Source organism: Ictidomys tridecemlineatus, chromosome 16, assembly GCF_052094955.1.
Source record: "Ictidomys tridecemlineatus isolate mIctTri1 chromosome 16, mIctTri1.hap1, whole genome shotgun sequence".
Lineage (NCBI taxonomy): Eukaryota > Metazoa > Chordata > Mammalia > Rodentia > Sciuridae > Ictidomys > Ictidomys tridecemlineatus.
Window position 1 is genome coordinate 8,247,787 of NC_135492.1, and position 14,013 is coordinate 8,261,799.

At 33.6% G+C, this 14,013-nt stretch overlaps 1 protein-coding gene across 1 annotated transcript in view; it reads left to right on the plus strand.

The window, feature by feature from the left end:
• The first annotated feature begins 4,079 nt into the window (after nt 1-4,079).
• The window catches only part of LOC144371430 (uncharacterized), a 306,284-nt gene continuing 296,350 nt past the window's right edge, over nt 4,080-14,013 (plus strand). The window contains 2 exon segments of the mRNA XM_078033750.1: nt 4,080-4,135; nt 6,742-7,391. Of these exon segments, the coding sequence (XP_077889876.1) occupies nt 4,080-4,135; nt 6,742-7,391 (706 nt within the window).

Here is a 14,013-nt window from a genome sequence, read left to right on the forward strand (position 1 = left end):
AGGCAGGCCTGGTGGCACATGCCTATTATCACAGTGACTATAGAGGCTGAGACAGGAGGCTTACAAGGCTAAGGACAGCTCCAGCAATGTAGTGAGGCCCTTAAAAATCTTAGAGAGACACTATCTCTAAAATATAAAAAGAGTTGGGGATGGCTTTTCAGTTCTTAAGCAATCATAGTTTCAGTGCCCACAACCAAAACCAAAACAAAACCCAAACTAAAAGTGAAAACAAACTGTATTTCCCAATATCCTTTGAAGGTAGGGGTATCTATGATTCTGTGCTGGCCAATGAGGTATCAGTGGAAGCCACTTGTCCTCTATCTCTTTCCCCTGATTGCTGTATTGAATGGATGGCAGAATGAAAAACAGGAAGGGTCCTGGGACATGTTGGAATAGCTGGATAGCCGTAGCAGCAAAGACTACCAACCACTGGGCTTTTTTGATTTTCAAATAAAAGGAAATCTTTTACAGTATTGTATGGGTATATTTTTCTAATAGTTGAAAGACAGATGCATTGATTTTTCTTTTTCTTTTTCTTTTTTTTTTTTACTTTCTGTTCATTGTCCTCAGGTACAGGAATAATGTAGGCCAAGAGAACCAGCCATCTTTGTCAACAATTCTTATTCAGGTCTCTGGGGATGAAAAGAAAGTACAACAGAAAACCTCAACTTTACCTAATCTGAGCCCTTGGGCAGAGTTAGGCCTGAGTCATCTCCAGGATCTCCCACCTGCCCCAGAATGTTCTCAGAGAGTGAGTATCTTTTCTTTTGATTCCCACACTAAAGTCCAAAATCTCAGGGCTCCTATGCCTCTCCTGAGAACTGTTCAACAACAGGCTAACACTGGTTCCAATCTCAATTCCTGCACTGATGGGACATTGGGAAAGTGATTTTAAGCAAGGCTTACTGTTCCCATTTTTGAAGTGGGTCTTCTCCATAAAAGACTTGAATCTAAATGAACATAGAAGGAAGAAGCCAGGGTCCAAGGACTGAAGATGATGCTGCCTCCGGAGTAAAATATAGACCTTGACGTAAAACAGTAGCCTGACAGCAAAATGTCAGGTGTGGGCATGGACAAATGTGTGAGAGACTGACTTTTCACAGCCTCCATTATAGGTGAAAATGAGTGCTAAAATTGCAATATGTAACATAAGAAAAAGTGACCATATTTTTTTTCTTTTACTTTTTTTCTTTTTCTTTTTCTTTCTTTCTTTTCTTTTTCTTTTTTTTTTCTTTTTTCTTTTTTTTTTTTTTTTGTACAAGGGTTTGAACCTAGGGGCACATACCACTACCACTGAGCCTCATCCTCAGATTTTTTTTAATGTTATTTTTAAACTTTTGAGACACCTTGTTAATCACAATATTAGTGCATTCTTATATTAAACAAGCACTTTGGTCACAAAATAAATATGTCATGTTAGCAACTACTTCTCTTTTACTGATTTTGTTTTTTTTTTCTTTAAATTCAAGTGAAAATGGTTTATTTTTATATTTAATAGTTTTTTATAATTTTCCCCATTATTTTATTTTATTTTTATTTTTAAGTGGTGTTGATGATATAACCCAGCACCTTGTGTGCACTAGGCAAGCACTCTCCCAGTGAGCCACAAACCCAACCCACATTTAACCCCATTTTATTCAAATTCTTTTCATCCTTTTGACCTACCCTTGCTTTTTTATTTACCCTCCAATCTATGTGACTAAAAAAGCCCTGAGAAATAATACTACCTAATGTTAATTCTGGTGTTTGGGGCACTGGGTTTTGGCAAGATTCCCACCTTTTGGCCAGTTTTTTCAGTATTCTACTGTATATTTTGAATTCTTTATAGGAGCCTTTAGCATTGGTGTAGAACAATGCAAACAGTTTCCCAAAATATGGCACTATTTTTGAAAGATTTGTGGACATTGAATGACATGATGAGAAAAGCACCTGGCATGGTGTGGTTGTGTGATTCTGAGAAGACATAAATTTCATTGTGAGGTCACAAATGGTGTTCTTACGTATAATTGACAAATGTTTTTTCCATTTGTTATTTATTATACTTCAACTCATCCTTCAATACCTACTTTAATATGAAGAATTCATACTCTCAGCCCATACCTATGCCCAGCCAACCAGACCCCTTCTCTGAAGACTAAGAATCTGAGCAGCAACAAAGCAAAAGGAGAAAGGCTTCCAGTGTGCTCATATAGCAGTAGTGTCCAGGAAAGACTATAAAGGGGTTTTGGGCACTGAGATCACCTGGCAAAACCGAACTCCTGGTTTTATTGAATTTTGCCATCAGATTCCCTTGACCTCCCCAGTGTTATCTAAAGCATTTTTTAAAAAGCACCCAGTTCAGTTTCTGCAGCTTGAAACCCGAGTCCCCAACTGCTGCCCTATCTCTACAGCATTGAGTCAGGCTGTCAGAATAAACAATAGTTATACATAAGTCATTATAAAGATGCTTTTCTTCTGAGACTCAACCTTGAGAAAGATGATCATGATCAGACACTTATGCTCCCTCATTCTGAGATCCCCCAGGCTGGCTGGAGAAGAGATCACAGATGACTCTTGTTTGCAAAAAGCTGTGTTTATCCTGTGCTGAAAGGGTAAGATAAGGTGCTTAAGGCCACAGAGCTAAAGAAAAGCAGAAGTCCATATCCTTTGCAAACATTCTTTTTTTAAATTCTGGTGGACTCTTTCACATATAAGGCATGGATCTTGCTAGTTGCTTGCCAGTGCCTCTTCTGCATCCATAATACACAGATAGTGTTGAAAATGTGCTCACGTTTATGCAAATAAAGTATTATCATCAGCTGAATTTTGTAAATGGAGATACTCTGACTTAGGTTAGCAGAGTTGTTCAAGGTCAAACATTAAAGATGTGGGGTTCAAAGGTGACCAGAGCCAAAAGGTAATTGTCCCTTAGACTCAGTGATGTCACAACCATGGGCATCTCTGCAAGATCCCATTTTTTTAAATTTCAGATTGAGTTTTCAAGGAGCAGTAGAGAGGCCAGGTGACAAAGGGAGGCTGGCGTAGGAGTGAACTTGATGGAAAAGCATGGATAATGAAGAAGAGCAGAGCCATTTTGTATGTTAGTGGATGTTGGTGGCTAAGCCAGATTGCAAATATTCCAGATCTAGAGGAAAAAACCTGCAATCCAAGAGTGTTAAATATGTCAGTGGAGGCTGAGCCACGTGGACAGAATGCAGAGGATCAAGTAGATGGAGTGGGCGTGGCTCTGCATAAGAGAGAAGGTAAGAGGCAAGATGTTGGGTGAAGCCCATTGAAATAAAGTGGAGAGGACCTAGTGGGGTTTGAATGTTTGGCAGAGCTGGTGAGGCAGAGTCAAGCTGAATGAGAGGAGCCCAACCTATAAGAACAGTGGGTGGGGAGGAGACAGGCAAAGCAGATGGGATGCAGCACCCCATCCAGCACTCCTTAGGTGAGCACAGCCTAGGAACCAGGAGGTGCAGTGTTGCAGAACTAGAGGGCATGGTGGGTGTGTCCACAGGAGGCAAATGGAGTCAGGTGAGGCATCTGGAAATTCTGTCAGGAGATCTGTGGACCCAGTGGGGAAGCAGAATCTTTGGACTCTGAGATAGAAATGTGACCTCAGGGTCTGCTCCATTGAGGGTCTCAGTTTTCCCTCTTACACACTGAATCAATGGAGGGAGGCTGAAGATGCCACAGCACAGCCTTTTTTGATTCCTCCCTCTCATGGGATGCTGTGCACTTTCCATATTTCAGGTTGATTGGGTTCCATGGGGTTTCTGGAAGAGGTCCTGGGGATATCACTTGAGACACTTTGTTTTGGGGAAACAAAAATTTTACTGGCATGTTCACAGAGACTTCTCTTAGTGCCTGCTATGTACATACTGAGACATGGAGGTCCAGAGAGGGGAAGCCTGTGATGCAGCCATAACTTGCTGGAGCCTAGTTTTGATAGTACAGCCCGCTTCACTCATTCACTCAGGCACAGGAAGTGTTTTCTAGCACCTAGGCAATGAAAAAAACCATAGATGGGGGAGGAGGCCTTCATCCTTTCCAGGGGCAACTTTGAGGAACTCCCTAAATCTGTAAAGTAGAACACGATGCGATGCCTGCCTCTCAGGCTGTTCCAGCTTCATGATTCTCTGAAAGCAGTTTGGTATGGATGGGGCAGGGGATCTATTTTGACAGTATTAACATTTAGGTTTTTTTCTTTTAAACATTTAATTTTTAGTTGTAGGTATTTTACAAGTTGTTTGTCTTAGACTTGGTACTGGTTGATAAGCCTCTTCCATATTTGTAGAATTTCAAATTTGCACACTAGAAATGCCCCTCTCGTTTTTTCTTAAAGAATTGTTCACATAAACATTGTGCTCATTGATGTTAATATTTTTCAATTTCACTCTCTAAACATTTTTTAAATAGTTATTTAGTGTTCTTTGAGTAATTCATAACTGTCAGTATCCTAATGTTAAATTCTTCATGTTTTATTTTTTTTTGTCACTTGGATTTAGCCCATGCTTCTCTTTGTTTATATTTGCTGTACTATTTTTTATTTGTTCAATAAAGGAGCCATCAGTAGATTATATAGTCCATTTTCGGGAAAAAAGTATAAAAAATTTTAAATAAAAGAAATAGGCAAGAACAGTGCTGCATCCTTGTAATATTTGCTAATTGGGAGGCCATGCAAAAGTACTTTATGTTTGAGAGAAGTCACAGAAATTTAGAAACAGCATGGCTCAAACAATTTTAAAAAGTCTTGTGTTGTAGTCCATGATATAGAATTTTTGGGGTAATCTGAAGCATTACACATGAAACATTAAAAGTTGGATGACCTAAAGATCCAGTATTGCTAGTACTAAATATGTATCCATGAACAATTAAATCATAAAATTGAAGGGATACCTCGGCTTCTGTGTTTAGTTCCAATATTTTTCTCAGTATTAAAGCTAGAGACTCAATTTGTGTGCCCATCAATGTCAAATGTTTAAAAATATGTACTTATATACTATTATTATTTAGTTATATAATATTTTGTCTCTTAAAGTGTTATAAAAAATATAAGCAGGACTTTGAATTAAGTGAAAGGTGGCAGGAAGATATTAAGTTGTAGGAGATTTTGATTCAAATTGTGGAAGTCAGAAATTTAGTGAGCAAAATTTTGCTCAGCAGTTACTGTGTTTTATGTAGGGTTGATACTATAGGGTTGATATATAAAATATTTTTTATTTTATTGAGCATAATAGGGTCAGAGTTTTATTTTACCACATAGTGAGTGTATTATGTTTTTCATAAATACTAGTAGAAGGAATACAATACCTTGTAAGAAATAAAAAATGATAATTTATATGAAACAATAATTTTGTTAATTCATTCTATTTAGTCATTTTACCTTGTATATATAGTATAAAGTACCATAATATATTTATAAATAAACAAAGTTGTATTTGTCAATAAATGAAATTCTCATATCAAACAAATGTAATAATATAAAAATCAATTTATTGTACTTGATTGTCATGTGTTGAATTCATCCAAATATTATGGCCATAATCTATACAAGGTTTTTATAGTCTTTTAAAATGTTTTTATGAAAAATTTTATAGATATATATGTATATATTTCTTAGTAAATGTTTTGTTCATATTTCTTTTTAAGAATCCATTGCCTCTTTCTTTTGTTGAATATTTATGGTATTATCATTCAAAATCTGCTAGATATTTTTATGTCTCTATGTCATGAAAGACAAAAACCATATTATGGACACTCTTTAGAAAAAACCAGAAATGTTTTTATATGTTTTACATTTCTCTTTTTCTAGTGACAGTGAAGGTAGATGGTAGATATTTCCTAAATACACACTACTATCTTTTGAAGGACAAAGGCTATTAATGATAATTTTCTACACTTAATTATATTACTCTTCTTAATGATGTTCTCCTCTTGGATACTGTGGTCTCTACAAAAATTTGGATAATATTCTCAAGGTAATTTTTTCTGTACATTTTTATTGAACTAATATTTTTTTTTGGATTTATGGTGACTTTGGACTTACTAATCTGCTGCACTCCTGATGTACTTATTTTACCTTAATTTCATGTTATGTATTAAAAATATATTTATCCCAGTCTAATAGGGTTTTTTTTCATTTTTGTTTTTTTCAGTCATGACTCTTAATCATACCCAAGAATATGCACCAGAAAAGGGCCTAAAAAATAGATTTCATGAAGTGATAATTGCAAAATATAAAAGTTGTGATCTTAACTATTTACCACAAAAGAAAATATGGAAAACTACAAGTGAGAGTGAACACAAGAAATCATATACAAAATCAGGCCTTGTTCACCACCAGAGAAATTATACTGGAGAGAAGCCCTACAAATGTATAGAATGTGGCAAAGCTTTTTGTCAAAAATCACTTTTTATTCACCACAACAGAAGTCACACTGAAGAGAAGACCTACACATGCAAAGATTGTGGCAAAGCTTTAGGTCATAAATCAGACCTTATTTGCCACAGCAGGACTCACACTGGAGAGAAGCCCTACAAATGTACAGAATGTGGCAAAGCTTTTGGTCACAAATCATATCTTATTTGCCACAGAAGAACACACACTGGTGAGAAGCCCTACAAATGTAAAGAATGTGGCAAAGCTTTTGGTCAAAAATCAAGCCTTATTCGCCACAGTAGAACTCACACTGGAGAGAAGCTCTACAAATGTAAAGATTGTGGCAAGGCTTTTGGTCAAAAATCACATCTTATTAGCCACAGCAGAACACACAATGGAGAGAAGCCCTACAAATGTAAAGAATGTGCCAAAGCTTTTAGTAATAAAGCAGACCTTATTCGCCACAACGAAACTCACACTGGAGAGAAGCCAAGCAAATGTAAAGTTTGTGGCAAAGCCTTTGGTCGAAAATCATACCTTATTTGCCACAGCAGAACTCACACTGGAGAGAAGCCCTACAAATGTACAGAATGTGGCAAAGCATTTTGTCAAAAACCATACTTTATTTACCACAGAAGAACTCACACTGGAGAGAAACCCTACACATGTAAAGATTGCGGCAAAGCTTTTGGTCAAAAATCAGACCTTATTTGCCACAACAGAACTCCCACTGGAGAGAAGCCCTACACATGCAAATATTGTGGAAAAGCTTTTGGTCAAAAATCAAACCTTATTTGCCATAGCAGAACTCACACTGGAGAGAAGCTCTACAAATGTACAGAATGTGGCAAAGCTTTTGGTCACAAATCACATCTTATTTGCCACAGCAGAACACACACTGGAGAGAAGCCCTACAAATGTACAGAATGTGGCAAAGATTTTGGTGAAAAATCAAGCCTTATTCGCCACAACAGAACTCACACTGGAGAGAAGCCCTACAAATGTAAAAAATGTGGCAAAGCTTTTGGTAAAAAATAGACCTTATTCACCACTGCAGAGCTCACTGGAGAGAAGCCCTACAAATGTAACAAATGTGGCAAAGCTTTTACTCAAAAAACAGGCTTTATTTGCCACAAAGGAACTCACACTAGAGAGAAGCCTTACAAATATAAAGAATGTGGCAACTCCTTCAGTCAAAATAATACCTTATTTTCCACAACAGAACTCACACTGGAGAGAAGCCTCACAAACTCAAAGTGTGTGACAAAGTTTTTACTCAAATATTTTACCTTATTTGCCACAGGGACATTTACACTGGAGAGAAGCATTGCAAATATAAGGAATGTGGCAAAGCTTTTAGTAATAAAAGAGGCCTTATTCACTACAACAGAACACACACTGGAGAAAAGCCCTACAAATGCGAATAATGTGGAAAAGCTTTTAATAAAAAATAAAACTTTACTCACCACAGCACAAGACATCCTGGTGAATGTGAAATGTAAATAAAGTGAACATACTTTTAAAGAAAGACTAAACATTGGGGCTGGGGTTGTGGTTCAGTGGTAGAGTGCTATCCTCGCATGTATGAAATTCTGGGTTTGATTCTCAGCACCACATAAAAATAAATAAGTGAAATAAAGGTATTGTGTCCAACTACAACTAAAAAATAAACATTAAAAAAAGAAAGACTAAACCTTATTAACAACTGAATTTATACAGAAAAGAACCCCTACAAATTGTAATAATGCAGCAAAGCTTTTAATAAGAAATCAATTCTTTTCACCACTAGGCTACTTATTCTGGAAAAAAAGACATCTAAATGTACAGAATGTAGAAACATTTTAAATTATATATCATATATTACTAGACATCAGAGAAAACACACTGTAGAGAAGCTCTACAGATGGGAACATTGTATGATTACTCTAAGAAAGGGACAACATTTAATCCTCACCACAATAACCATAGCATAGAGAAAATTTTGAAATGTGAAAACTGACAATGTGACAATGCCTCTAAAATTTATTCACCAATACTCAGCACCTGTGGATACATACTGGTTAGAGAAAATACAAATGGAAAAAAAAATTAGCTACATGATTCTTAAACACTGCTTATTTTTGGAGAATTCATTGTGCCCAGAAACTCTAAAAAGTTAAATAATATTTCCAAAATGTATTTAAATTTTAAATTCATTGAACATCTGAAAACTCATACTAGTAGTGAACATTGAACAGATTTTGTCCAAAATGTATGCCTTATATAACAATGAAACATTTATAATAAATGTGAGAGTATAGTAAAGTTATTATCTATATATTACACCTTGATGTATATAAGGATCAGTAAAATACAAAACTCATTTAACTTTAGAAAACAAGTAGTTGTCTTTAACTTTTGCTTAAATTTATTAAGCATTATAAAGTTATTTTGTAGAAATATCAGTCATAAATATCATACATGCATAGTGAAGAAACTGCATCTTTCAAAGTATATCATTGTATTTCTAAATCAAAAATTACTATTTTCATTTTGAATACTGAGAAAAGAATTATATGAAATCTATTTTTTATGTTTAACACTGAAGTGTAATATTTTAAACTTTAATTTTTTTTGTATTTCAGTTTAAGTTTAGGTATTTTTATACACTGAGCCATATTCCTAAGCCCACTCTCCACTTTTTCAAATTTTGAGACTGTCTTGCTACGTTGCTTGAAACCACACTAACAAGCTGAGGCTAAACTTAAACTTCTAAAATTTCTCAGCTTCCCAATTTGCTTGGATTACAAGCATGGACCTTAATGCCAGGTTTACAGTGCATTTTTTCCTATTTCCCTTATGTATGCAATATGTCTTTATAACTGAATATTTGTTTATATGTTAACCCTCATTTATTGCATCCTGTTGTTAAATAACAGACATCATAGTGTTCTACTTGACTAAATGTTCTATGTAACAGTAAAACATACTGTTGAGTGAATAATATTCTAGCATTTATTAATACTTTTACACATTTTAATCAAACTTAATGTGGAATACAATATCCATAAGTCAGATCATTATTTTTTTTCTGTTTGTATTTATGGTGAAATTAAGATGTATAAGAAGAATATAGATATAGGAAAATAAGCCCCAGATTTTTATATCTTGATTTATAAATGTTAAATTTTTTACTTGTTAACATTTTAACATTTCCTAGTGATTTTAATAGACCAAATTTTCACAAACTTAAAGGTAGCTTTTACAGGAGAGAAGAGCTTTATCTTTCTTGTGTGCACAATAATATGGAAATAAAAAATTGTAAAGACTGACGTAAGAGGTACTGGATGAAGTGTGGTTTCCAAATACTAGGGGAAAAATGGACATATAATCAGTTAAAGGTAATTGACGAATGATAAGTTACCCACTTTGAGCTACAACAGCATTTGAAAGAAAAAAGGGTCATAAAATAAGAAAAGATTATTCACTTCCATTTGTATGCTTTGAAATGTTTCCCAAATTTTTTTTGCATATTTTATTGCAGTCAAATTGGAAAATAATCCAGAATGTTAAAAAAGACAATTATTGCTCCTCTGGTTTTAAAAGCAAGAAAAGAAATAGAGATTTATTGAGCTAGAAAAATTTGCTATGTAGAGTTTAAAAAAAAGAACTGAGATTACCAGAGTCTATGTATAATGTATTTCAGCCATCCCTGGCTGCACAGGGCATTTTTGCTTAACAAAGAATTTGTTCATGTATGTATGCTTAAAGAACATTGCTGTTTTAGTCACTCTTTTTCATGAATAACAATGATGTACCTTTCAACAGTTTGCAGCCAAAAAATACACAATTTCAGAAATTCTGTTTCATCCTCCATATATTCTGCCACAATGTTCACCAGGACAAGATAATATAAACCTTTTGGAAGTCCCATCAAGAATTCACTTCTATTAATTTTAAGGCCAAACATATACTACATAGAAAAGTATGATACATGGAACAACATAAGTTTACTTAGTAAAAATAATTTTTTTCATGAAAAATATATCCCAACTCCTTTGTCTTGGGATTACATTAGAAAAATATGAGTTAATTATACTGTGTATTATGACCTTAGGCTATGAGCCTTAAAATTACCTTAAAATAAAAAAGAATATTAATGTTTATTTTTAAATATAGTTTTTATATTTCAAATATTCAAATTCCACATCAATCAATGATACAAAAACATGAGAAAAACAAATGCAGTTTGATGTCTCATCATGACATTTCAATGCCTGCTGTAGATTGCCTGTGGCTTCCATTTTTAATTTGAACAAATAATATTTCCATACAATTTGATTGAAGTGGAGGACAAAATCTCCTGCATTGTTTTCCTGAGCAAGCCATCATACTTGAAAGAACTGAAACCCAAATCAAAATATGTTTACTCTACATTCTAATTATATCAGTTCTTAACTCATCTAGCATAAAACAAATCCACTTTCTTCTGGCTGAATATCTTCAGCTCAAAGATCTGGAACATGGGAGCTAAAAGAAGTATGACATAAATAATGAGGTCTTTTTTTGCATAAGACAAATTGCACTTTTTGTATTTGATTTTTCTGCCTGTGAAGATCTACATTTATCTTCCTACAATGGTATTATGATTGATGGTGACTTGTGTGAGTACAGGAGGCTTAAAATTCAGCTACGTGTTTAAATCCTTTCACTGGTAAAAAATTCTATAATTTTTAATCTAATAGAAGACTCAAAATGGTGCTAGAAAAACCTATTTTTTTTAATCTGCCTCTTTATTCATGGTTTTCTAATGGTTTTGATGTAGACAATTCAGACCATTTCTGATTAATGGGTGTCATCAAGATGTAAATTCCCTCTATAATCATTAGCAATGAGAAAATTCTTCCCATTAAAAATAAAAATATTCTCATAGAGTCTTTACTATATTCTAAGGAACCACTCTTGCTTTTGCTTTACTAAACAAAATAAATTCCACATATTTGAGTCCCAAAGTAAATGGCAATACATTAACCTAAGCACCATGAGGATTACAAGAAATACAAGATATCTGCTTTGAAATTTAAAAACAAATAAGAATCAAAAATGCTAAGCCATTACTATCTAAACTATACCAGAGCTTTTAAAAATGTAATCTTAGATGTTCTATTCACTCTCATAGTAAGATGCCTTAGACTCAAAGATGTTTAATCACTCACTAAAGGTCACTCAGTGAATGCATAACCGTTCTTATTCTAAAACTTTTACAGAACTTTTTGATAATACATTGCAAAGTCTCACCTCTCTTCTTTAGAAATAAGACACAGAGGTTGTTTTAGTCTAATTTATAATGTTAGAGAAAAATACCAGAAACAGGCCAATGTATAAAAAGAGATATAAATGCATAAAAATATTTTCTGAGAGGCTGGAGTTGTGGCTCAGTGGTAGAGTGCTCACCTGTCACATGCAAGAAGCTGGGTTCAATTCTCAACACCATATAAAAATGAATGAATAAATAAAATATTGTGTCCATCTACAACTTATAAATACATAAAAATATTTTGTGAGTACATAGTTCTGAAGATTTAAGTGCACTGTACTAGAATCTTCTCAGCTCCTGTGACAGTTCTTTCACCTGCATTACACCATGAGGTGGCATTATGGTGAGAACTCATTTGAGAGGTAGAGAGAACATAATAAGACAGGAAGTCAGAGAAATTCAGAAAAAAGACTTGCTCTTTTGTAACAACCGGCTTTAATAAGAACTATGTTGTGCCCTATGAAAGTTACATTAACCCTCTCCAAGAACATCACTCCCAATGATCTAACCACAATTTAGTAGATCTTATTTCTTAAACATTCCACTATTTCCCAACTCTCTCCCTTTGAAACTAAGTTCCAAACACATGAGCATTTGGGGGACATAATCAAATCATAATGAAAGTAATATGAGAGAGACAATGGAAAAACTGAGACATAGAATGTCATTACTTTGTACTTATAAAGATTCTAGATACTACAATAAAATGCTTTAGAGTATAGAAATTATTTTAGGTTGATATTTTAAAGACAATAGGAAATTTAATTAAGTTACTTTTTGAAGAATAAATGAATTTGAATGTGACAAGACTAACAGGCTATGTATATTAAAATAAGGGAAAAGTCTGTGCAAAAACTCAATGAATGATTAGTAAAAAATGCCTAGGTATAAAAAGAGAATGCTGGGCTTTCTGATTATGCTATATCAAGCCAAAAGTTTACTGGCTAAAATCTGGTGGCCTTCAAAACCAGAGCAAATATTCCTATAAAAGATGCAGTGGACATCAGTCTCAAGAGCTTCCTACTTAAAATATCTGCTTCCAAAGACTACATGATTTATAGTAATTCTCAGGAGTATTATTTTTCTATCTATTTAAAGTTTTAGCTTTCTATATAGTTACCACACCATCTCATGGCCAAATCAATATTTTCTTGAACTTCTTCATATATTAATCTATACACTATCTCAGATATGTTTGTTTCTATATTGTCAGGGATCCCTCCTAGTGAATTCTGAGATGTGTGAGAGGTTGAACAAGCATAGAAATTTGCTTATAAAAAATAAGCCATGTTGAAGGTGGGAAGTAAAATGAGAAAAGAAGCAAAAGTCCTCATCTAAACTTGTATGTGCTGATACTACACAAGGTTATTCCAATGATGTCTGGTTTGAGGTAGGGAAGAAACTTTTCTTATACATTATGACACAAAGTTCATCAAATATGGTTGTTACAGACTTTTTGAGAACACCTATTTTTTTCTAAGTAATTTCTACATTGAAAAACTACTGTTACTTTAAACAAAACTATCTATTGCAATAAATCTTAAATGGTTCTTAATATTTCAAAACAGAAAATTAATGGCATTATTCACCGAATGCTAATATTTTCCAATAACACTTTAACCACAATATATGTACGTTATATAGTTTAACACCTATAGGGGTTCTTAACACAATGGATAGAAAATTAAAATAAAGAGTGAAATGAGACTCAGAAACAACTAATTATAGTAAAAATTATTATTACCTTATTTCAAATACTAGTGCATCCTTTTGCTTTTTTTTCCCAGAAGTTAATTTTTTAAACATTTGGTATGATAAATTTCACTTTATTTAAATAACATAATAAGTAGTATTTTTTATATGTACTCTCTGATGCATCTCAAATATATTTGCATACCCCAAGACCTTAGCAGATTTCTATACACGTTATTCACTAGAGAAACCGTAGTTACTTCTGAAATCTATATTGCTTTTTTCAAATGAGGTCCTGCAGTTTTTTAAAAAAATATCTAAGATAATTATAATAAACTTATTTCTAATTAGCATATAGTAAGTAGCTGATAAATATTTGTGAAAAGGATGAAGAAATAATAAGAGCATTTATACAATCTGTATAATGTGGTATGTGGTATTTCATGATTTTAGCTACAACTTATCGAATATAACAACAATCTTACTATGTGAGAAAGATGTGGGTATGATGAACCAATAATAAATAAAAATTTCATGCTGCATTGTTAGTAATTCACCAAACAATTTTTTTCAAAATAGACACTCTAATGTGTGGTTTTTGACAATGATTATATTATGAATGAATGAAGCTCAGTAAATTAATAATTTGAACTACATACTT